Source organism: Mustela lutreola, chromosome 2 (assembly GCF_030435805.1).
Source record: "Mustela lutreola isolate mMusLut2 chromosome 2, mMusLut2.pri, whole genome shotgun sequence".
Taxonomy (NCBI): Eukaryota; Metazoa; Chordata; class Mammalia; order Carnivora; family Mustelidae; genus Mustela; species Mustela lutreola.
The window spans coordinates 13,376,481-13,398,354 of NC_081291.1; the positions used below are offsets into that span (position 1 = coordinate 13,376,481).

A 21,874-nucleotide genomic window follows, 5' to 3' on the forward strand; every position below is an offset into this window, starting at 1 on the left:
AAAGATGGAAGCGGTATCCGCGACAGACATGGGGACTACTGTTCACTTCATTTTGCCCTACAACTGCCCAAGCAAGTGTAGATCCGACTGCCATCCCCTTTGCACGCTTGTCAAGCCCAGGTCACGCACCACCTAGCCACCGTGTTGTCTTGGCTCCTGTTTTCGAGATGGGGAAGCTGAGGCTTCCAGGGTCTCCAAGCCGACTTGCCCTCTGCCCTCTAGCAGGAGCCCACAAGACCAGAATGCAGCTTAAGTCCCAGGGCCTGGCGACTGGGTGGCTGCAGGGAGGGTGAGGCTCAGGCATCCTGGACCAGGGACTGAGGGAGGGTGCCTGGGGGAGGCCTCCTGGTCCAGGCAGCAGCAGGGAGAGTAAACATGGGCCAATTCCGGGGGTGGGGGAGGGTGTCTGCTTATGGTCGGTCAGGTGGATTTTTGTGGGGGGGGGGGCACACCCAAGAGGAGGTACAGCCACAGCTGCATGGCGGGGGGCACAGTCTGAGCCTGGAGCCCCCAGGTTCCAGATGCCCCCACGAGCACCGGTGTCCCCACAGACTCACCTGCATCAGACAGCAGCCTTCTCCCCTGGCGCTCACGAACAGCCCCGTGGGGAGGCTGGGGATCTGTAAGAGCGAGGACATCGTGATGCCCTCCGCAGACACACCGGAGTGGGTGGGCAGCGGGGTGGGGCCCCCAACGTCCGGTCCAGGAATACACACCGCCGCCGTCTGCAGAACCTTCTGGTTGGCCCTATGAAGCTCGAAGGTCTCCTGGTAGTCCAGGTTGGTGGAGGCCAGGGAGATGGTGAGGTTGACACTGCCAGCATGGGACAAGATGGCATACTCCGCCAGGGCCTGCAGAGCCACGCAGGTGTCCTGGGGGTAGACAAGGGCCCCGGGGACAGGTCAGCCCGTGGCCCCCTGCCCCCATCCTGGGACATCTGGCCCAAACTGGAGGCACCAGGCGTGGACCCTCTCTGACAGCCAGAGACCCTTGTGGCTGGAATGGAGGGTGAGTCTGGTGCAGACATCCGTGGACTGGGGGTCCTCCGCAGAGGCAGAAGCTGGGTCCCCGTCCCAACGCCAGTGCATCAGACCCTCAGGCTCCATCCTCTGCCTTCCCCTGGACTCCATGTCCCCCAGGAGTCACCCTGGGACCTAAAGCAGGCAGTGGCTTCCTGGTGAGCTCTGAGCCTCGAGCCTGAACCTCAGTGACCCCGCTGGGAGCTGAGCCCCATCCTTGGGCCCTGCTCACCTTACCTGAGTGGAGGAGAAGCCCCCAAGCGCATTCCGCTGCTGGGACAGCCACTTCACCACGGGCAGGGCGGTGGCCACATCACCCAGGAGGGTGTAAGTCAGCAGCGCGTAAGCTGTCATTTCCACCTCAGCCGAGACCACTGCAACAGACGAGGCTGCCTGGGGCCCTCTCAGTGCTGGGACCCGGGACCCAGCACCCAGTACCCAAAGCAGCGAGCTGGTACCTGACCGAGAGACCCCATCGCTGAAGCTCAGGAATGCATCCTTGTCCGTGTCCCGGGAACCCGTCAGGCTCCAGTGAGTGACCCCATCTGTAGGGGGCCAGGACTTGTCAGAGGCCATGAACCAGTTCAGTTGGCGGCCTGGCATCCCTTGTGGGGGGGTCAGTGCATATGGCCTCAAGAAGAGACCTCGGGGGCCGCAGGTGGGATGGACACCAGGGGAGGAGGGTGCCAGGGGCAGAGGCCTGGGGGCAAGAAGGGCCTTAGGGTTGGGGCGCCTGGGTGGCTCAGTCATTAAGCGTCTGCCTTCAGCTCAGGTCATGATCCCAGGGTCCTGGGATCGAGCCCCGAGTCTGGCTCTCTGCTCAGCGGGGAGCCTGCTTCCCCCTCTCCCACTCCTCCCATGTGCATTCCCTCTCTCGTTCTCTCTGTCAAATAAATAAATGAAATTAGAGAAGGGCCTTGGGGCTGTCTCCCATCTGCAATTCCATGACAGACCCCATCCCTCCCGCATCATCCCTCCCGCATTGCTGGCAGACATCAGCGGCCTCTCTCCTGACGGGGCCCTGATGGGGCTCCAGCTGTCCTTACTCAGGACCGAGGAAGCCACTTGCTACTTGCAAAGGCTCCAAGGATTCTGAGCTCCTGTGAGTGTAGAAAGCCCTGAGACCCCAGAGAGATCAGCGCTCCCCTGGCCGAGCAGGGACTCCTAGGCACTGTCATCCAGTTGGGTGGTTTTAGAATTTTGCTTAATTTTTTTTTCTTCCTGGCAATGCAAGCATTCTTCAGGTGACATCATAAGCCGAGAAGCTGCTGGGGAAGGTGGGGAGTGTGATGAGGGCCGGAGGTGGGAGGAAAGAGGCTCCGTCTCTTTCCCCAAACATAGTGGGTAGTCATTTGGTCGATGGGGAGACCGACATCTTGAAGATGGAAAAGGTTTCTCAAGGCTCACCCAACGGTGGAGGGCGGGGGCCCTCCCTCGGGCCGGGGTTGCCACCCCTTATTTTACAAGGGAGAAAAATGACATTCGGGCTCAAGTCATTTCATCAAACGGAGCCACTAAGGAGATGTGACGAGTAACAAACCGAACAGAGTGAGCAAAGTGTGCCTCCTTAGAACCAAGCATGTGTCCGTGAGCTGCCTCCTGGGTGCACCGTGGGCCGGCCCCACAGTGGCCTCCGGGGTGGCGGTGGGGGGCCCTACCCTGCGTGATGGCCAGGCTGCGGAGCTTCCGCAGGGCCGCGGGGGCTGCTGGGCTGCGGAGCAGGGTCAGCGCGTAGGCGGTGAGGGCGCTGCTGTACGGGTCCGTGGCCAGGGGCGCACTGGACTCCAGGAAATGCCGCGCTCTGGCAATGGCGCTCCTCTCCTCCTGCAGGATGGAGGGGGGGTAGTGGAGCCCTGGGAGGCTGCTCTGTTCCCCCACCCACCAGCCCACTCACAGATTCCCAGGGCACACCAAGGGTGAGGCTGCCTGGCTCACAGACTCTCATTTTGCGTCCCTCGGGGGCTCCCACAGCCTTAGACCTGGCTTTCAAAACACCATCCCCTTCATGTTGGGGCCAACTTTTTCCAAATGGGGTCTGAGAACAGCAGATCAGCTCAGAGGAGTTCTGGGGGAAGTTGGCAGAGCCCTGACCGCCCTGTTCCAACTACTCCATCACTGAGTTGGCTTCTGAGACCCCCTGCCCATTCCCACCTCACCCTCTAGGCCTCACCTCGATGGTCACCACCTCCAGGAAGTCCACCAACTCTGACCACACTTTCCCCCAACCCCCTGTGACCCACTGGAGGACAGAAACCAGACATGACAGAGCAGGTCCAGCAGATCCCTGGCTGGGCCCACACAAGCCCAGCCCCGGCACGGGGCCGCACCGTTGCAGTAAGGACTGAGGTCCCCCTAAGAAGAGTGAACACAGAGACGCAGGCACGAGGTCACGGAGAGGCTGGAGCAACACGGCCAGGAGATGAGAAACGCCAGGAGCTCCCCAGGAACTGAAGAGGCCTAGAAGGATCTTCCCTTCGAGCCTTAAGAGCTCTAAGCCTTGCTGGCACCTTGACTTCAGACCCCTGGCTTCCCAAACTGGGACAGAATAAACCGTGGTCGTAAGCTGTTGTTTGTGGTTCTGGTGACAGCAGCTCCGGACCCGAATCCAGGAGCCTTCAAATTCTTGAGTGAACGAAGACAAGCATGGCCCAGCTCTAAACATGTGACAGGGTCAGAATGACCAGAATGTCCATATCATTGAAATAAAAACCACTACCAGAGCATGGAGGAGAGGGCCGCCTCAGGAATGTTGAGGGACCCAGGTCCCTGAAGCTCAGAGGGGCAGGACCCCACTGGCCCCACATCCTGGGACCCCCTCTGACCCGGCCAACCAGGGCAGCTGGTCATCTCAGAGGCAGGGTATATGGGTTTGCTCGGGCTGTGTAACAAAGTTCCACAAAGAGGGAGGCTTAAAAAGTAAAAATGTATTGTCTTATGGAAATCCGAGATCAAGGTGTGGGCAGCCTTGGCTCCTTCCAAGGGCCCTGAGGGAAGGATCTTTTCCCGGCCTTTCCCCTGGGCTTGTGGCTGGCTGTCTTCCCTCTGTGTGTAGCTGTGTCCAACGGCCCCTTTTTATAAGGACACTAGTCATACTGGATTAGGACCCATCCTAACGGCCTCATTTTAACTTGATTATCTCTTTAAAGGTCCTATTTCCATATATGCTCACATTCCAAGGTACTGGGGTCCTATGGACTGAATGCCAGCGCCCCCCCCCACAATATGTTGAAGCCCTAACCCCAGTGTGATATTAGGAGGTGGGGCCTTGGGGATGTGATCGGGTTTAGGTGAGGTGAAGTCCCCACATGGGATTACGGTCCTTCCTTGAAGAAGAGACACACCAGAACTCGCTTTCTCTCCACATGTATGTACCAAGGAAAAGGCCTTGTGTGGACACAGCAGGAAGGTGGCAGTCTTCAAGCCAGGAAGAGAGTCCTCCCCAAAAACTGAATCAAACAGAACGTGGACTTGGATTTCCCAGTTTCTAGAACCATGAGAATTAAATGTCTGTTGTGTAAGCCACCCAGACTGTAATGTTTCATTATGGTGGCCCAAGCTGATCTGAGCTAAGATAGGGATTAGGATTTGAGGATAGGATAGGGATAGGATAGGATAGGAAGACACAATTGAGTCCTTTAACCACAGGGCAAGGGGCCCTCTAGGCAAAGTGCATGGGGCATGGAGGATCTTGGGATCCTCGGCAAACCCCAGACCCAGGGATTAAATCTGGATTGGGAAGCCAAGAATGGCTGAGAAATGTTATTACTCATAATTCATCATCAGAGGACGCAGAACTGACACTGCTGTTAGGAATGCTAGGGTCCCTACCCCCAGGGCTGAAGTCCACCATGGACACCCCCACAGCACGCGGAACATGCTTCCCACACCCCTGCTTCACAGAGGCAACAATGGCTCCCAAGTCCCCCGGGACACCTAAACCTTGACTGGCTCCAGTACCAACTGAAAATGAAGGTTCTCGAACCCTTCTCCCAAAAACTTTCCCAAGTTTTTATATAGGACTCCCTGACCAGCCAGGACCCCGCTGGAGCCCCAGATGACTGCCCAAACAGGGATGGAGGCATCAGATCGTCCTGGGAGATCTCAGGGTACGGCTCCCCCAAATCCCCTACAATTACCACAGGAATCTCTCAGTGCTCAGGTTGCAGGGAGGGAGACATTCAGGAACCACGGAAAAGCAAGAGAAGGAAAAGCAGGAGGGCATCAAGGAAGAAATAAAGCCCAGCCTGCAGGGGAAAGCCGCCCACCGCTCCCCAGCCGCGGCGTGCTCACCTCCGAGGCCGGGCCAGTCTCCAGGAGCGCAGCCACCACGTAGGCGGTCAGCGGGACGGTGCCATGAACCCCACCCTGCGAGAGGACGCTTGAGCCTCACCCTGAGCCAGAGGGGACCGCCCCCGGCCCCCCACGGGCCCCAGACAGCAGCGGGGAGCAGGGCTAAGGTGCCAGAAGCAGGGCCGAGGAGCCACTCACCTGGATGTCCTTGTTCAGAATCCTGCCCACCGCCGGGAAGGAGCCGTCCACCCGCTGCTGCCTGACGATCCAGCCCTTGGCGGCCGCCAGCTCCTGCGGGTCGATGAAGATGAAGCTGCGCGCCTGCGCAAAGGACTTCAGGACAAAGGCTGTGAGCCTGAAATGGGATGAGGCAGGGGCTGGGAGGGCCAGGGGCTGGAGAGGTTGTGCGGAGAAGGTCACCTCCCGCCTGCCCCCTGAGGAGTTGTGCCTGCTCCCTACAGGGCCCCGAGTCTCTGCCTCCTCACCTGTGACACGGGAGGGGTCAACATGTCCTCGAAGGGCTGCTGTGAGTGCTCCAGGGAAGTGTCTGGGCACCCAGCAGGACCCAATGGCAGAGACCAGCCTCCCTGCCTGGACCCTCCCCGTCCCCTGGCAGCGCCCCAGTCTGGAGCTCAAGGCCTTCCTGGGAGCTGGTCCAGCTCTGCCTCCCCTGCCTCGTGCAGAAGACATTCCTTGTCGCCTCTCCACTGCCAATCCCCAAGGGATCCTCTGCCCTGCAGATCTCCAGTCTTTCCTGGGACCCCGCAGCCAGATGTTTAGATCCTTGGACCCTTCTGTGGTCCTAACTGGACAGAGTGAGCCGACCCGAGTGTCTAGATTGATGAAGAACTTCACAAGATGGGGGGGTGCCTCCACACACTGGGATATCATTCAGCCTTAAAGGGGAGAAACGCTGACCCCTGCTCCGGCAGGCGCGAACCTTGAGCGCACTGTGAGCGGAGAAGCACGCTGGGCAGGAAAGAATGCTAGGATCGCACTCACGTGAGGTCCCGAAACTCAAAGGGACAGAAACTAGAACAGGGGTGCCTGGGGGGGGGGGGTGGAGCTAGAGGTGGGGAGTCCATGCGTGTAATAGACAGAGTTTCAGATTTACGACATTAAAAAGAGTTCTGGGGACATACAGTGGTGACAGCTGCCCAACAGCGTGAATGTGCTGAATGCCACCAGAATGGACACTTGAAAATGGTGAAGATGAGGGCACCTGGGTGGCTGTCAGTTAAGCGTCTGCCTTGTGCTCAGGTCATGACCCCAGGGTCCTGGGATGGAGCTCAGCAGGGATCCTCCTCCTCCCTCTCCCTCTGCTCCTCCCCCTGCTTGTGCTTCCTCTCTCTCATAAATAGATTTTTAAAACTTTAAAAAGTGGTGAAAATGATAAACCTTATGTTATACTTACTTCAACACCAACAACAAAAAACCCCAAAACAACAAAGAAGTTAAGAGAATGAAAATCAAGGCTCTGTTTCAGTGAATTGCCAAAATGTGCAACGACCCATAACCCCGAGGCTGCATGCACCTATCCCAAGCGTCTGCTCATCCCGGGCACTCTCCCTCCCGGACCCCCAAACCCATCCTTTCTCTTGCCCTTGGGGCACCTGCATCTGCCAGAGCACTGGCTCCCACCTCCCGAGCACGCCCTGCCCCTCAGCCAGAGGGCGGGGCCAAACACCGTGCGCAAGCAAGCGCAGGCAGCCCAGGCAGGCAGCCCAGGGCGGGGAGGCCACGACCGAGCGGGCGGGGGGATGGGGGGGGCCCACGACTGAGCGCGGGGACCGTGGAATCCCCACGCTGTGTCTATGCTGTCTCTGGGCAGTTCGGCTTTCTAGATCCTGGTGAGCATCACGGCACACGGCGGGGCTCAGCCAGCTGTGTCGCTGCTGCTGTGCGGTGGACACTGCGTCAGCTTCACGATGGGGAGGGCAGTTTGCAGGCCCACAGACCCCGCAGGAGCTCCAGGGATGGCACAAGGGAAGAAAAACCCCATCTGGGGACAGGAGTTGGGGGTGCCCCCACAGTATCTGCAGGCCCCAACATGGATATGGCAAATCCACTACCACGCGAACTGCCGGCCTCTGAGGATCCCAGGGAACAAGACCCAAGGGCACGCAGCCCCACACCGGGCCCTCCCTGGCCTGGTCACCCCAAAAGCCAAAGGGAGCCACTTGCAAGAGAAACCAGACTCCGGGCTGCTCTGCCCACACGCTCCCCAGACCTCAGCCTCCGGGCAGTGGTACGGCCTTTCCCGTCTCCTCCTACTTGCGGTCACCCCTGTTTCTAGATCCATTGAGCTTTGAAGAGGCCCCAAGGCACCCAGGACCGGCTCCCGAGAGGATGGAGAGCAAAGCTTCTATTTGGGGCAGTGTAGCAACAGCACCAGAAAGACAACTATGAGAAATCGTCACTGTCCCGGCCACCCCTACTCCCCCCATTGCCACCCTCAGAGCCCAGCAGAGCTGCCCACATCCAGCCCTCTGAATTCCGGGGGCGGGGCTGGGACTGTGGCAATCTCCTGGTCACCCTAAGGATCTGGCCCCCAGCTTCTTGGCCATGTGGTGCATCATGGGAGGCTGTGGCTTCAGGTTGGAGAGCCACGGTGGCCGTGCCCCTGGATTGGGGACTCACCACATGCTCCCCGAGGCGTCCCGCTCCCCGAATGCACTGTAGGAGCCGTCTGGGTGCCTGTAGGTCAGCTGCCGCTGGTAGCCTGTGGGGGAGGCAGAGGGATCAGTGACCTGGGGCTGTCCCTGTGACCCCCACCCCGTGATGCAATACTCATATCCCGGGTCGCCCACATCTGGAGTCTGGAAAGTGCGCTCCACCAAGAGTGTGGATGAAACCTCTACTTTGTTCCTCTCATTTCCTGACCTGGCCTCTCTGTAACTCCTGGTCACACACAGGCCCTCAGTCACGGGGGTCAGTGACCTGCACCATCTCGAGGCAGCACCCTCTGTCCCCACAAGTGGGGACTACTCCACGAGAGCCTGGTGTGCTCTGAGAACAGAGGGCACCAGAAGGGCCAGAGCAGAAGAACCAGGGGGCAGGGGAGAGAGGTGAGGCGCCCACCCAGGCCACACTGGGTGTTCAGCCTTATTGTGAGGCCAGCAGGGGGCACGGGCTGGGTAAGTTGGGGAGGGCTGTGAGGGGACACATGTAGTGGGTGGTCTGTAGGGTCTGGGGAGGAAGCAGGGTAAATGGGAGGTGGGCACCGTCTAGACAAGCAACGACAATGGGCCTGTATGGCAGAGCGGTAACGGGTAGGGAGGTTTTCTGCAGTATGGGCAGAGCTGCTTAGCTGGGCCAGGTCTAGGAGGAAAGAAAGATCCAGAGGGCACCAAGGTTTGCACCTTACCTGCTGGAAGGATGGTGCTCTGCCCCCGGAGATGGCAAAAGCAGCTGAAGGAGCTCTGTGTAGGTGGTAGGTGGACAGTGACCCCCCCCCACCCCCGCAAGTTCATGTCCACCTGAAACCTCAAAATGGGACCTTATGGGAATAAGGGTCTTTGCACTTGTGATCATGCTGAAGACTTCCAGATGAGTTCATCCTGAAATGAGGTGGGGCCTAAATCCAATGACCAGGGTCCTTAGAAGAGAAGAGACCGCAGAAGCGCAGAAGCGGATGTGGGAGGAAGTCCCCTGAAGGTGGAGGCAGGGAAGGGTGGGAGGGACACATCTTCAAGCGGAGGAATGCCTGGAGCCCCAGAATTCAGGAGAGACAGAGGCCCAGGACCGTGTCCCTCAGAGCCTCCAGATGGAACCAACCCTGGAGCCTTGATTGTGGACTTCTGGCCTCCAGAGCTATGAGCAGGTACAGTCTCGTTGTTCTAAGCCACGCAGTTTGTGGTACTGACATAATGTGGGAAATGCTGTGGGTCTGGGTCCAGGTCAACTTGCGATAAATTGTGCCGAACAAACATCTGGGTTTTCCAGTATGTGTAAAGTTACGCTCACGCTATACTGTGGTCTGTTACGTTTGCAAAAGGATCACATCTAAAATAACAATCTAGACACCTTAATTCACTTGAAAATATTATGGCTAAAAAATGCTAATCATCATAGCAGCTTTCAGTGAGTCCTGACCTTTTTTTTTTTTTTTTTAAGTATTATTTATTTATTTATTTGACAGAGAGAGAGAGAGAGAGAGATCACAAGTAGGCAGAGAGGCAGGTAGAGAGAGAGGAGGAAGCAGGCTCCTCGCTGAGCAGAGAGCCTGATGCAGGGCTCAGTCCCAGGACCCTGAGATCATGACCTGAGCTGAAGGCAGAGGCTTAACCCACTGAGCCACTGAGACTCCCTGAATCGTTGATTTTTTTTTTTTTTTTTTAACTGGTGGAGGGTCCTGGCTCCACATGCTGCCTGCTGACCCACTAGGGGGCTAGCCACTGTGGCAGTTTCTTATAAAATAAGACTCAGGCTTCTCACACCCTGAGGCTGCCTTATCAGCTCCATTTCTGGAATATTCTAAACCCTTGGTGGTCATTTCAACAATCTTCAGAGCATCTTCACCAGGAGGAGATTCCAGCTCAAGAAACCACCTTTTTTTGTTCATGCATATGAAGCAATGGCCCCTTTGTTCAAGTTCTAGCACGAGATCACAACAATTCAAATAAAGTAAGAATTTCAAAGCTTGGGGGGTGTCTGGGTGGCTCCGTGGGTTAAACCTCTGCTTTAGGCTCAGGTCTTGATCTCAGGGTCCTGGGATTGAGCCCCATGTAGGGCTCTCTGCTCAGCGGGAAGCCCGCTTCTCCCTCTCTTTGTGCCTGCCTCTCTGCCTGCTTGTGATCTCTGTCTGTCAAATAAATAAATAAAATCTTAAAAAAAAAAGAATTTCAAAGCTTGTAATATTGAGGAAATTACCAAAATGTGACAATAGAAACAGGAAGTGAGCAAATGCTGTTCGGAACATGAAGCTGATAGGCTTGCACACAGAGACCTCAAATTTGGGGAAGAAAAAAAAATGCCCCGTCTGCGAAGTGCACTCCAAGAAGCCATGCCTGTGTTTGTTACCGCGACCCCAGGAAATGAACACTAGCAAGCCTGGCAGAAAACCGGGGAAGGGGGCTTGATGGGAAGCTTGTAGAATCTGAAATGCCCACTGGCTGAAGGGCACAGCATCTGGCTGTTGAGGGAGCGCCTGGCTGCCATGGACGACTAGGGAGTCATCAGACTGGGGGCGGCGTTCAAGGCCGGAGCCCAGATGGGTTCAGCAACCTGAGCGTCCCCAGCCACAGACCACGTGGGCTTCTTGGGGTTCCTAGCAGTCTCTGGTCAGCCTTTATCAAGTCAGATTTGGGGCCCATGGCAACCCCTGCCTTTGCCTTTCCATCCAAGAGTTTCCACATTCCCCATGAGCTCTTGCGCTTTCCTTTCCCCATTGAGAACGGATGGTTTTGGATCATCAGGACTGCTTTTGGAGATCTTCTACAGGGTATCTTGACAGGCCAGGAGGGAGGAACTCCAGACTCGCCTCAGGTATCAAGGCTCTCGCTTGCCTCAGTTTCCCCATCTGGGAAGGACCTGACATCCTCTGAGTTGGGCACACTCTGGTCCTTCTTGAAGGCAAAAATTTCCAAGGTGGTGCCTGTAGGCTCTCCTCCCACTCTGGCTGGGACCTAGTGCCCTGGCCAGCCAATCCCATCCAGGCAAGCCTGGGGTCCCAGAAGACCCCACCACTCGCCCCTGCAGGACCCCAGGCTGGCTGCTTCCAGGAGCCTCACTTGGCTCCTGTGGGAAATGAGAACTATTAGCCTGGGGGTTGTTGGGAGGACGACTTGGGGCCGCACGGTGGAGATGCATGTGCCTGCTGTGACCACCAGCTTCACAGCTGGATCAAACACTCGCCTTCCTCCCCTTTGCTCCAGCTCCTGCCCAAGGCCAGAAGCAAACCTCTGGAGGCCTCAGGACCTTGGCATGAACTGATGAATTCCCTTGCTACACAGATAGGAAACCGAGGCCCTGAGAACAGGCTCTACCTGAGGACGTACAACAGGTGTCCATGACAGAGGTGAGGCCACAGCCTCCCGGGTGCCCCTCCTATGGGGCCAAGACATGGCAGAGGGGACAGGTCAGGGCACTCAAGAGGTCTTACACCACACACTTGTAGCTGTACCTCATCTTAAGGCTCTGATTCCTGGTGATGGAAGATATTTGATGCTGCATGATTTCTGAGGATGTTCCGTGCTGTCTTATTTATTTCTGAAGAGGTTTGCTGCTGTATTGTTGATCGCTGAAGATTTTCAATGGTGCATTTTGTAGGGGAGAAAAACTAGTAATACCCCCTCCACGTTCAAGAGAAAAGTTTTCCATAAATGTAAGTGATGGACAAAGAGTGTAGCCTGGAAAATGACTGTGAGCACATCCTGACCCAGCGATTTCACCTCTGGACCCCCACGCCACAGAAATTCAGATGTTTTCACCAGGCACAGGAACAGGATGCAATTATAGGAAATTATTTTTCTTTTCTAAATGTTTTTTATAATGCTTATATTGCTTTTTTGTTTAAAGATTTTTTAATTTATTTCTTTGACACACACAGAGAAAGAGAGAGCACAAGCAGGGGGAGTGGCAGAGGGAGAGGGAGAAGCAAGCTCACCGCTAAGCAGGGAGCCCGACATGGGGCTTGATCCCAGGATCCCAGGATCATGACCTGAGCCAAAGGCACCCCCTTCACCAACCGAGCCACTGAGGCATCCTATGCTGCTCTTCTTGTTTAAAAAAAAAAAAAAAATCTGCATTTCTAATAGACGCCATTTCTCTCTCCATTGCTGACTCCTGGCACTCAGAGCCGTGTCCCAACCGGGGCAGACACTGGGTTCCTGCTAACAGTGACCAGACAGGGCCACCCCGAGTGGCATCTTTCACCCACTTGGGTCCCTTCCACATCTGCTGTGCCGGGCACGTGGGCTGCCTCCCTCCCCATGCCCTCCCCCCCCACCCCGGCAGCACCCCCCCCACCCAACCCCTGGTACCTTGTACCAGGTAGTCCGTGGTCTCTTGCTCCACCTCGGGGCTGAGCTGCCGGGTTTTCTGCAGATACTTTAGGACAAAGATGTTGGGTGCAAAGTGAATCATGTTTTGCTCTCCGCAGCCAAAGGGCAGCCGCAGGAGGTTGCTGAGGTGGTTCAGGGTTGGCCCCATGACATCTCCTGGAGGGGAGGAAACAAGAGTTGGACTGTGGGCCGGCCTCAGCTGGGGCCCTGGCTGCCCTGGCGACAGCTTTCCCCAGGGCGGCCTAATGCCCAACACCGGCCACCCACTCTCTGACTGTGGGTGCTGCCTTCGGGACCAGACCGTGCCCCGTGCCCACTAAGCCCACAGGGGACCCTGGCTTTGGCAGCCATCCCCTGGAACTCTCCTACACACCTCCCTCTCTGTTCTTTAGTCTCAACTCGGTATTCTTTCTCTACTGCTTCATTATGCTGAATGCTCATTTCTTTGTGGCTTTTAAAACAGGTGCATTTAAAGCTATACATTGTCCTCTAAGTACAACTTTGGTTGCATCCCACAAATATTGATAGATCAACCCAGCCATTATGGTTCCATTTTAAATATTTTTTTAATCTAATTTCCAACAGGAAATGTGATTTTCTCTTCAACCACGAGTATTTAGATTTTTTTTTTAAGTTTCCATACAAATTACATTGTTGGTATATTTTTCAGTTCCTTTTTTCTTTTTTATTTCTCCTGTGCTTTCCTCCCTTCAGCACTCTGTGTTCCTCTTCTTGGCTTCTCTGCACCCTACATGGCTGATGGGCTCTCCAGAACTCCTGCTGTTCCCTGATCACACCTCTCTTCCTTCCTTGGCTTTTCCTCCTGCCCCACCAAGGCTGCCACTGCTCCTGCAGCCTCCATCCATGGCAGAGCCTACCTACTTTCTCATCACTTTCCTCTGGGCTTCCCAGCTTATTTTCCACCTTCCATCCCACTGTGCTGAAAGCACTAGCACAGGGGTCCTGGCCTTTGCCCGATCTCCATCCCTGCCCATCTGCTTGCTCCTCTATGCCACTACTCAGGTCACTGACCCCTGAAGCCATCTCTTACTTGATCTCCTACCTCAGAAATCGCAAACTCCCACAACCTCGAATCTGGCTACAACCACCAACCTGTCTGAGCCCCAGGGCTTCTGTCCTCTGATCTCAGAGAGACCCAAGACCCCCACATTCAGGTATGTGTGCCCCTCCCGGCCTCTTGCCCTCTCTTCACTCTTCCAATACCCAGCACTGTTTTGACCACGCAGTCCCCACTTTCCATTCCTGTGGGTACACCCACACCCTACAGACTCCCAGTCATAGCCACTTACTCCTGCTCAGCAAACATTCTGGATGTCTGCCCCTTCACCAGGACCCCCACTTTCCACCATGCACCTCACTGACTTCACCCAGACTTTCTGCTTTCTCACCCATCACCCACACTCACTGTCCTCACAGAATCCACTACCCACCCCTTGGGGTTGCCTCACACAGGCCTTGGTCAGGCTGGGTCTGGACCAGCCTCAGGCAGACTGACAAGGCCTCAAAGACAGGGCTGGCGTCATCTCTGCATCTGCCCCAGCATGGAGAAAGCACCAGAAGCTGCTTATCGGGTGAGTGGGTATGGGGCTGGAAGCAGATCCCCTGTAGAGGCTGATGGCGAAGCCAAGTATGGAGTGGACACCTTGCCCCATGGCCTGAGTCCTTGCCCCCATTCTCCCCCAGCCAGGCTATAGGGCAGACGCACCTATGACGGAGGCCACTGCCCGCTCAGACCCAGGGATGGCGCTGTGCGGGACTCCCAGGGTAAAGGCCTCACTGTAGCTCTCGTCCACCTCCACCTTCTTCCAGATGCGGAACTCACCCACGGAGCCCCAGCCAGTGGAAAAGCCGATGAATCGGACCTCTGGTGGCCTGGGGAGGGTCCAGGCCATGATGACAGACTCATTGGAAGGCTCTGGACCATGGCCAACCTGGAAAAAGAGGCCAAGGCTGCTGGATTGCTGGAAGGAAGCACACAGTGGTGCTCAGGCAGCAGGGACACGGGCTACAGGGAAACTGAAGGTCACCTCACACATTCAATGAACAACAGAGACACAACTATGGCATCTACAGGTTCCAAAGTCCTCGGGCTCCCAGGAATCTCTGGGCCTTAGTACATGCTATTCTCTCTGCCTGGAACATCCTCCAATCCCCAATTTGCCTGGTGAACTATTCATGTTTCAAAACCCCGTCTGACTATGTCCCTCCTCTAGGAAGCTGTGTTAGCTGCTCCTTCTCTATGTCGCCTTTGCTTGGCCCCTAAAATACACCAGCCCCCGTTTCACCTGCTTATATCCACTTTCCTTCTCCATGACCACCCATCATCCCCCAGATCCCTACACCCCTATAAGTGACTCCAGGCAGACTGTGAGCAGCCTGAGGTGGTGCCCTGTGTTTACCCTGCTTCCTCTCCACCCCCTGTCACAGCTGGACACAGAGCAGGAGGCAGCAAATGGGAGCATGAGGTTCCCACGTCCACCCCCGTGAGCCCAGCCGTGCCTGGATGAACCCGCCATGCCAGCTGATCCAGAATGTTCTGAATTCATCCCAGGAGAGGATCTTTGCCGTATGTGTGCTGGCCACAGGATCGCCCATCTTGCTGGTGGAGATCCAGGATCTGGTATTCTGGTGCCCCCCCAGGACGATCTCTATCATGCCTGCTGTGTCCTGGGGCCCAGCAGACAAGGCCACGCGGGCATCATTGTGGGCTCGCACAGCCACATCAAAACGGGTGAGACACAATGGCCGCTGCACGTACTGGAACTCGTACTTGTTGGGTGTGGAGATGTGGACTCTCTCTGGATGGAGGGAAGGAGAGAGGGGTTTGAGGGCGCCCCTGGAGGCATCCTGCTTCTCCCTGTCTGTGCCCAGAGCTTAGAATTAGGACCACAGGGGGCCTGAGGAACAGCAAACAGAGTTGGCTTAATGACAGCTCTGCCAACAGCATGCAAAAGATGAAATGCTCACTGGGTTAAATCCTACAAAGGATGTGCAAAGACTGTATGCAGGAGGAGACTGCAAAAGACTCTTGAAACTGATGAAGACCTAAATCGGAGGAGAGCTAGACCACGTCCGTGGGTCAGAAGACACAGCAAATGCATTCATTTCTCGCCAAACTAATGTTCAGATTCGCTGCAATCCCAATCAAAACACAGTAGGGTCTTTTGGGGGAAATCACAAAGCTGATTCCACAATTTATATGAAAACTTCAGGAATCTAGAAGAGTCAAAACAACTCTGATAAAGAACCAAGTCGAAGGACTCACACCTCTGACATTGAAACTTGATGGAAAGCTGCAGAAATCACTACAGTGTGGTACTGGTGTTAACACAGCAGGTGCTCAACAGGACAGAGTAGGGAGTCCGGAATGGGACCCACATGTGCATGAACAATTGATCCGCAACAAAGGCATGAAGGCAATTCAATAGCAAAAATCTTTCCATCAAATGGTGCTGGAACAGCTAGTTACCCAGAAGCAGAAAAGGGAACTCCAATCCATACCTTGCATGGTCCCCAAATATCAACTCGAAATGGATCAGAGCCATTTTATAAGCATAAAACCTAATACTACAAACTCTGAGGAGAGAACGTAGGACTTGGAGATTTCTTAGGTACAACAAAAGCATAATCTATAAAAAGACAGATTGATCAACTGGACCACATCAACATGAGAAACTTCTGTTCTTTGAAGGACACTATTAAGTGAAAGAAAAGACAAGCCACACACTGGGAGAAATGTCTTTGTGAAGCGTTTATCTGGGAAAGGACTTGTATCCAGAATATATTTTTTTTAAACTTCCAAGACTCATTGAAATAAATGTTAAAAGATCTGAACAGGCACTATACTGAAAAAAATATATCTATACACCAATAGTAAACAGGCACATGAAAAGATGCTTGAATGATGGAAATGCACATTAAAACCACAACGAGATACCATCAGACACCTATTAGAAGGGCTAAAATTAATCAGACGGACAACCCCAAGTGTTGGTGAGGAGAATGAGGAAGTGATTCTCACCCACTGCTGGCGAGAATGCAAAATGGTACTACCACTTTGGAAAACTGCAACAGTTTCTTAAAAGGTTGAATGCATACCTACTGTTTGATTTCACTATTCCACTCACAGATACTGATTTAAGAGAAAGAAAAACATATTACTCATACAAAAACTTGTCCACAAATATTCATAGCAGCTTTATTGGAAACAGCCCCAAACTGGAAATAGCTCAAATGTCCACCAACAGGTCAATGAATAAAGAAAGTGCAAAGCATCCATTCTTCGGAGTCCCACTTAGCCTTAAAATGACTGAATTATTGATACACACAACATGGTTGCCTCTCAAAATTTTTATGCTCAGTGAAAGGAACCAGATAAAAACAGTACATTCATATGATTCCATTTATATAAAAGTCTAGAAAGAGCAAAGTAACCTATAGAGACAGAAGGCAGGTCAGTAGTTCCTTAGTGACAAGTGTAGACAGGGGTGAATGATGACAAGGGAGCATGACTTTGGGTTTAACTTAGTTGTGATGGTTTCCCAGATGTACACACATGCTAACAATTACCAACTGTACACTTAAAATACTTGTGAGTTATTGTAGTCAATTATACCTCCATAAAGATGTTAAAAATACTGCCGACTTTACTTCAAATACAAATATATATTCAGCCTAGCATAAATTATGATGTGAAAATAGAAACCATATATATAAGTGTCCAACATTTCAAAACATTCCATAATGATCAAATTATCAAGCAGTCTTTTGTTATTGTTGTTGTTTTGTTTTGTTTTAAGATTTTTATATATTTACTTGACAGAGAAAGAGTGCACAAGCAGGGGGAGCAGCACACAGAGGGAGAAGCAGGCTCCCCACTGAGCAGGGAGCCCGATGCGAGACTCGATCCCAGGACCCTGGGATCATGACCTGAGTCCAAGGCAAACGATTAACCGACTGGGTCACCCAAGTGCCCTGGGAGCAGTTGTTTGATAGAACATACTGAAACTGTTTTGAAATGCTGTTTATAAAGACTCTATAATAACAAGGGAAAGGGCTTGGGATGTGTTAAATGAGCAAGGCAGAACATAGAATTATATAGTTCATGAGTTACAACTATGTTACAACAAACAACAATCAACCCTATGAAACCAAATACAACAAAATGTCACAAGAAGAGATATTTTTTCCTTCTGTCTAAGTTCCCTGTATTACAAAGGTATTGCTTTGTCTTTTCCCAATTTTTTAAATTGTGGTAAAATATACATAATTTAAAGTTTGTCATCTTAACCATTTTTAAGTGTACAATTCAGTGATATCAATTACAGTCATGTTGTGCAAATGTCAGCACTGTCCACCTCCAGAACTCTTTCCATCTTGCAAAACGAAACTCTGTCCCCATTAAACACTAAGTTGCCAACCCCTCCCCACAGCCCCAGCTCCCACCATTCCATTTTCTGTCTCTATGATTCTGACTTCTCTAAAAACCTCATAAGAGTGCAATCATAAAGTAATTGTACACATGTATCACTTTTTGTCATAGTTGTTGTTGTTGTTTTAGAGAGCGATGTGGGAAGGGGCATATGGGGGGAGAGAATCCTGATTTAGGGCTCAATCTCACGACCCTGAGATCATGACCTGAGCCAAAATCAAGAGCTGGATGCTTAACAGACTGAGTCACCCAGGTGCCCCACACCAGTATCACTTTAAAAAATGTTTTTAATTTAAATTTTAATTATAGATTCACAGACAATTGTAAGAAATAATATGGAAAGATCTGTGTCTTCCTGAGCCAGTTTCCCTCAGTGGTATCTCACAAAATTCTACCACAGTATCACAACTGGGATATTGACCTTGATACAATCCATCATCCAATCTTCTTCAGATTTCCCCAACTTTATTTGTACAGAGTCCCTCCTGTTGTCCTTGATCACCATATCCCCAACCTTCCTCCCCATCTCAGCAAAGACTAATATGACCTCTATTTCTAAAATTTTGTCATTTCAAAAATATCATAAATGGAATCATTTATGGACTCTTTGGGGATTGAAGGTTTTTTTTTTTTTTTTTCCCTCAATCCCCTTCATCTAAGTTGCTGCATAAATCATTAGTTTATTTCTTTTTACCAGTGACTAGCACTCCAAGGTATGAATGAACCATAATTTGTATAACCATTCATCTGCTGAAGGATACCTAGGCTATTTCCAGTTTGGGGCTATTACAAATAAAGCTGACATGAATGTCTGTGTACTGGTTTTATGTGAACAGAAATCTTCATTTCTCTGGGAAAAATGCCTAGTAGTGCAATGTCTGAGTGCAACGCTTGGAGCATGTCTAGCTTTTTAAGAAACTACTGGCAGTAGCCATACCATTTTACAATTCCCACCAGCAAAGTATGAATGGTCCCTTTTCTCCACATCCCAGCCATCATTTACTGTGGTCACCTTTTAAAATTTTAAGTCATTCTGGTAAGTGTGCATTGATAACTCATGGTGCTTTACTTTGCATTTTGCTAATGGTTAACTATTTGAACACCTTTCCATGTGCTTATTTGCCACCGATATATCTTCTTGGGTGAACTGTTTATTTCTTTTCCCCCCTTTCTTTTTTTTAAGATTTTATTCTTTGCTGCTAAGGTTTCCACTAGAGATGCAAGAAAAAAAATCCTCACACTTTCTGTCTGTGTCACTGTGGAAGTCAAGATTGAATAGGGGAGTACAGGCTAAAATGAGGGAAATTTCTACAACTCAAGTAAACCTTGTCAACAATGAAAAAAAAAAAAAGATTTTATTCTTAAATAATCTCTACACCAACATGGGGTTCAAACTGACAACCCTGAGATTAAGAGTCACATGCTCCACTGACTGAGCCAACTCCCACTTTCTAATTGGATTGTGTTCTTTATATATTCGAAATACTAGTCCTTTGTCAGATCTGGGTTTGGAAAGATTTTCTCCTACAAGTCTGTAGCTTGTATCTTCTTCCTCTTAACAGCATCTTTCACTAAGTAGTTTTTTTTCTTTTAAGTAGGCTCCACACCCAGCATGGAGCCCACCAGAGGGCTTGGACTCATGACCCTGAGATCAAGACCTGAGCTGAGATCAAGAGTCAGATGCTTAACCGACTGAGTCATCCAGGTGCCCCTTGCAAAGCAGTTTTTAATTCTGATGAGGGTCATTCGTCAGTTTCCTTTTATGGGTCATGCTTTTTGATATCATATCTAAAAACCCTATGCCTAGCCTTAGAGCCCAAAGATTTTCTCCCAATTTTTTCCCTAAAAATTGTATAGTTTGACATTTAAGTCCACAATCCATTTGAGTTAATTCTTGTATAAAGTGGGACCTTGAGGTCAAAGTTCATGGTTTTGCCGATAGATGTCCAACTACTCCAGCACTGTTTGTGGAAAAGGCTATCCTTCCTTCATTGAATCGCCTTTGCACCTCTGTCAAAAATCATTTGAGCATATATGTATCATATTGTTATTTAATATAAAAAAGGGGGAACAGGTCAAGGAGGAAGTCTGTGTCCAGAGTGGGTGGTCGCAGGACCTGTCATGCTAAATAACTTTGGCAATGGCGACCCCCAGAGACTCCAGCTCACATCCTCAGCTCTGTCCCCTGCCAAAGCCTGCTGGGTGACTGCCCCGTGCCAGGCCAAGCCTGAGCTCCAAGCTAAATGGTTCCTCTGGGAGGGACTGGACAGGGAGAGGGCAGGCCCTCCCACTGGCAGCCTGGGATCACGTTCTGCTTAGCATTTCCCTGACTCCACCAAGGCAGGGGAGTGCACTGGGCACTCTGTTCCCATTTCCTTTTCATGGATCAGGTGCAAGTACAATGTTGATTTCAGGGGAATGAAGCAGACTCCAAATCCCACACCTTCCAGAACCCGCTTTAATTTCCTATTTTCTCTAAGGCCCCAGATTCTGGGTCAGCCTTACTTCCCACAGCTCTCCCGTGATGTGATTTTAAGACCTCCCTTGCCTTGATCCTAGGCCCCTCACCCAGGGCCCTACAGACAGCCTTATTCCTGCCTACTATCTTCTCACTGGTGCCTCCAGTCCACATTCATGGACTTTCTGCTGGGGGATGCCCAGCCCTCACTCTGGCTCGTGCTTGTCACCAGCCCGGACATCTCAGTTCTCCACTGCTGTGTCTTCTGAGCCCAGGAAGGGCTGGCATCTGCTGAATAAGGGGAGAGCTGTGACAGTGTGGGGATAAGGGCCAAAGTCCTCGGCAGGGCGGGTGCAGGGACTCACCGTTGGGACAGAAGAAAGCACTGTAGGTGTACGCACGGGGGGCTCCTTCTGGCTGTAACAGAGAGACGGGGAGAACTGAGTGCTGGAGGGGTGGTTGGCACAGGGGAGCGGCCGCCTTCCCACGCCAGCGGCTCCAAGTCTGGACCCTGCAAGGTGATGCCGATGTCACATGTACACGGTACCAGGTACCAGGCTGCCTACCTCCCAGGCCCAGGTGGGGAAACTGAGTCTCATTCTCCTTCTCCGGGCTCCAGTCAAACCAATGCGCCAATTGCTCCTAAATTCATCATGCTTGCCGCACACTCCGACCTGGCCCTCCCAGTCTCCCGGGCTAACTGCGGAGCCTGGCTCCTCCTCCATCCCGTAGGTCCCAACTGTCACCTGCTCCCCCACTGTACGCTGCTGTCATCTGCACTTTCCTCCCCGGCAGATGGCAGGCAGTGTCGCACGAGTGTCCGCCAAATAACCGATCCAGCAAACCACCCATGCACCCGGAGCTCTCCTGCGGGGAGGGGCGGGAGAAGGGTTTTTGCCGCTTTATCGAGCCACACATCGGCCACCTCCTGCTTCAGAAATCCATTTTTCCGGTTCACGCTTCAGTTATTGGCATTGACCTCTCAGGTCTTCTGATGCTTCAATGTCACCTCCTGTGCCCAGAACGGCCTGCACAGGTGGTACCAGCAGATGCTGCAGAGAAAGCAGGCTGCCCAGCGGCATGAACGGGAGGAAGGGCCGAGGGAAAGGGCGTGTACCGAAATGGCGTGTGCTGCGTGCCGCCGGGACCACAGGCAGAAGGGAGGGCAGCTGTTTGCAGCTGGGCCACAGGGGAGGGGCAGACATGCTGAGGAGCTTTATTGGCACTGCTGGGCACTCGGTGTAGCGAGAGAGTCCCGATGTGTCCAAGCAGCACCCAAAATACGGCGCATCGCTGCTACCGCACGCCCAGCACTGCGAGGGATCATATGCGTTCTCCCCGAGCCCCCGACCCCCCGCCATGCTGCGGGCTGAGTGTGAGCACCCCCGACTTCGGGAGCGGCGCTGGAATATCAAGACAGGCGCCCAGCCCACACTAAGTGGCAGATCCTAGATTCCCAGCCGGGGTGGGGGGTGTCAGTAAGACCCCAATCCCTGGGCCCCTCCGCTCTAGGCTCTGTGTCCTTTCTGCACGGGCGTTCCAGTGACAGCCCTCCAGATACCAGGTCACGACCCCCATAATTGACTGTGACAAACAGGAAGTCGGAGACCGAGGCACACTGTCCTCTAAGATGGTCAACGTGGGGGTCAGA

At 52.8% G+C, this 21,874-nt stretch overlaps 1 protein-coding gene across 11 annotated transcripts in view; it reads right to left on the minus strand.

Moving 5' to 3' along the window:
• The window catches only part of CPAMD8 (C3 and PZP like alpha-2-macroglobulin domain containing 8), a 69,169-nt gene that overhangs the window by 7,687 nt on the left and 39,608 nt on the right, over nucleotides 1–21,874 (minus strand). For 8 of the 11 annotated variants that reach the window (XR_009350649.1, XR_009350648.1, XM_059160392.1 and 5 more), the window contains exons 23-34: nucleotides 20,589–20,640; nucleotides 14,834–15,132; nucleotides 14,040–14,265; nucleotides 12,293–12,469; nucleotides 7,950–8,031; nucleotides 5,508–5,664; nucleotides 5,310–5,384; nucleotides 2,678–2,843; nucleotides 1,478–1,564; nucleotides 1,257–1,393; nucleotides 717–872; nucleotides 558–620 (exon numbers count right to left, since the gene is read on the minus strand). Coding sequence is in view for 9 of the 11 variants with exons in the window: in XM_059160392.1 (XP_059016375.1) it covers nucleotides 558–620; nucleotides 717–872; nucleotides 1,257–1,393; nucleotides 1,478–1,564; nucleotides 2,678–2,843; nucleotides 5,310–5,384; nucleotides 5,508–5,664; nucleotides 7,950–8,031; nucleotides 12,293–12,469; nucleotides 14,040–14,265; nucleotides 14,834–15,132; nucleotides 20,589–20,640 (1,677 nt within the window). In the remaining 2 variants the exon portion in view is untranslated. Of the gene's footprint in view, nucleotides 1–557; nucleotides 621–716; nucleotides 873–1,251; nucleotides 1,394–1,477; nucleotides 1,565–2,677; nucleotides 2,844–5,309; nucleotides 5,385–5,507; nucleotides 5,665–7,949; nucleotides 8,032–12,292; nucleotides 12,470–14,039; nucleotides 14,266–14,833; nucleotides 15,133–20,588; nucleotides 20,641–21,874 lie in introns of all 11 variants that reach the window. The other 3 variants (XM_059160395.1, XM_059160398.1, XM_059160391.1) reach the window with 3 other exon arrangements.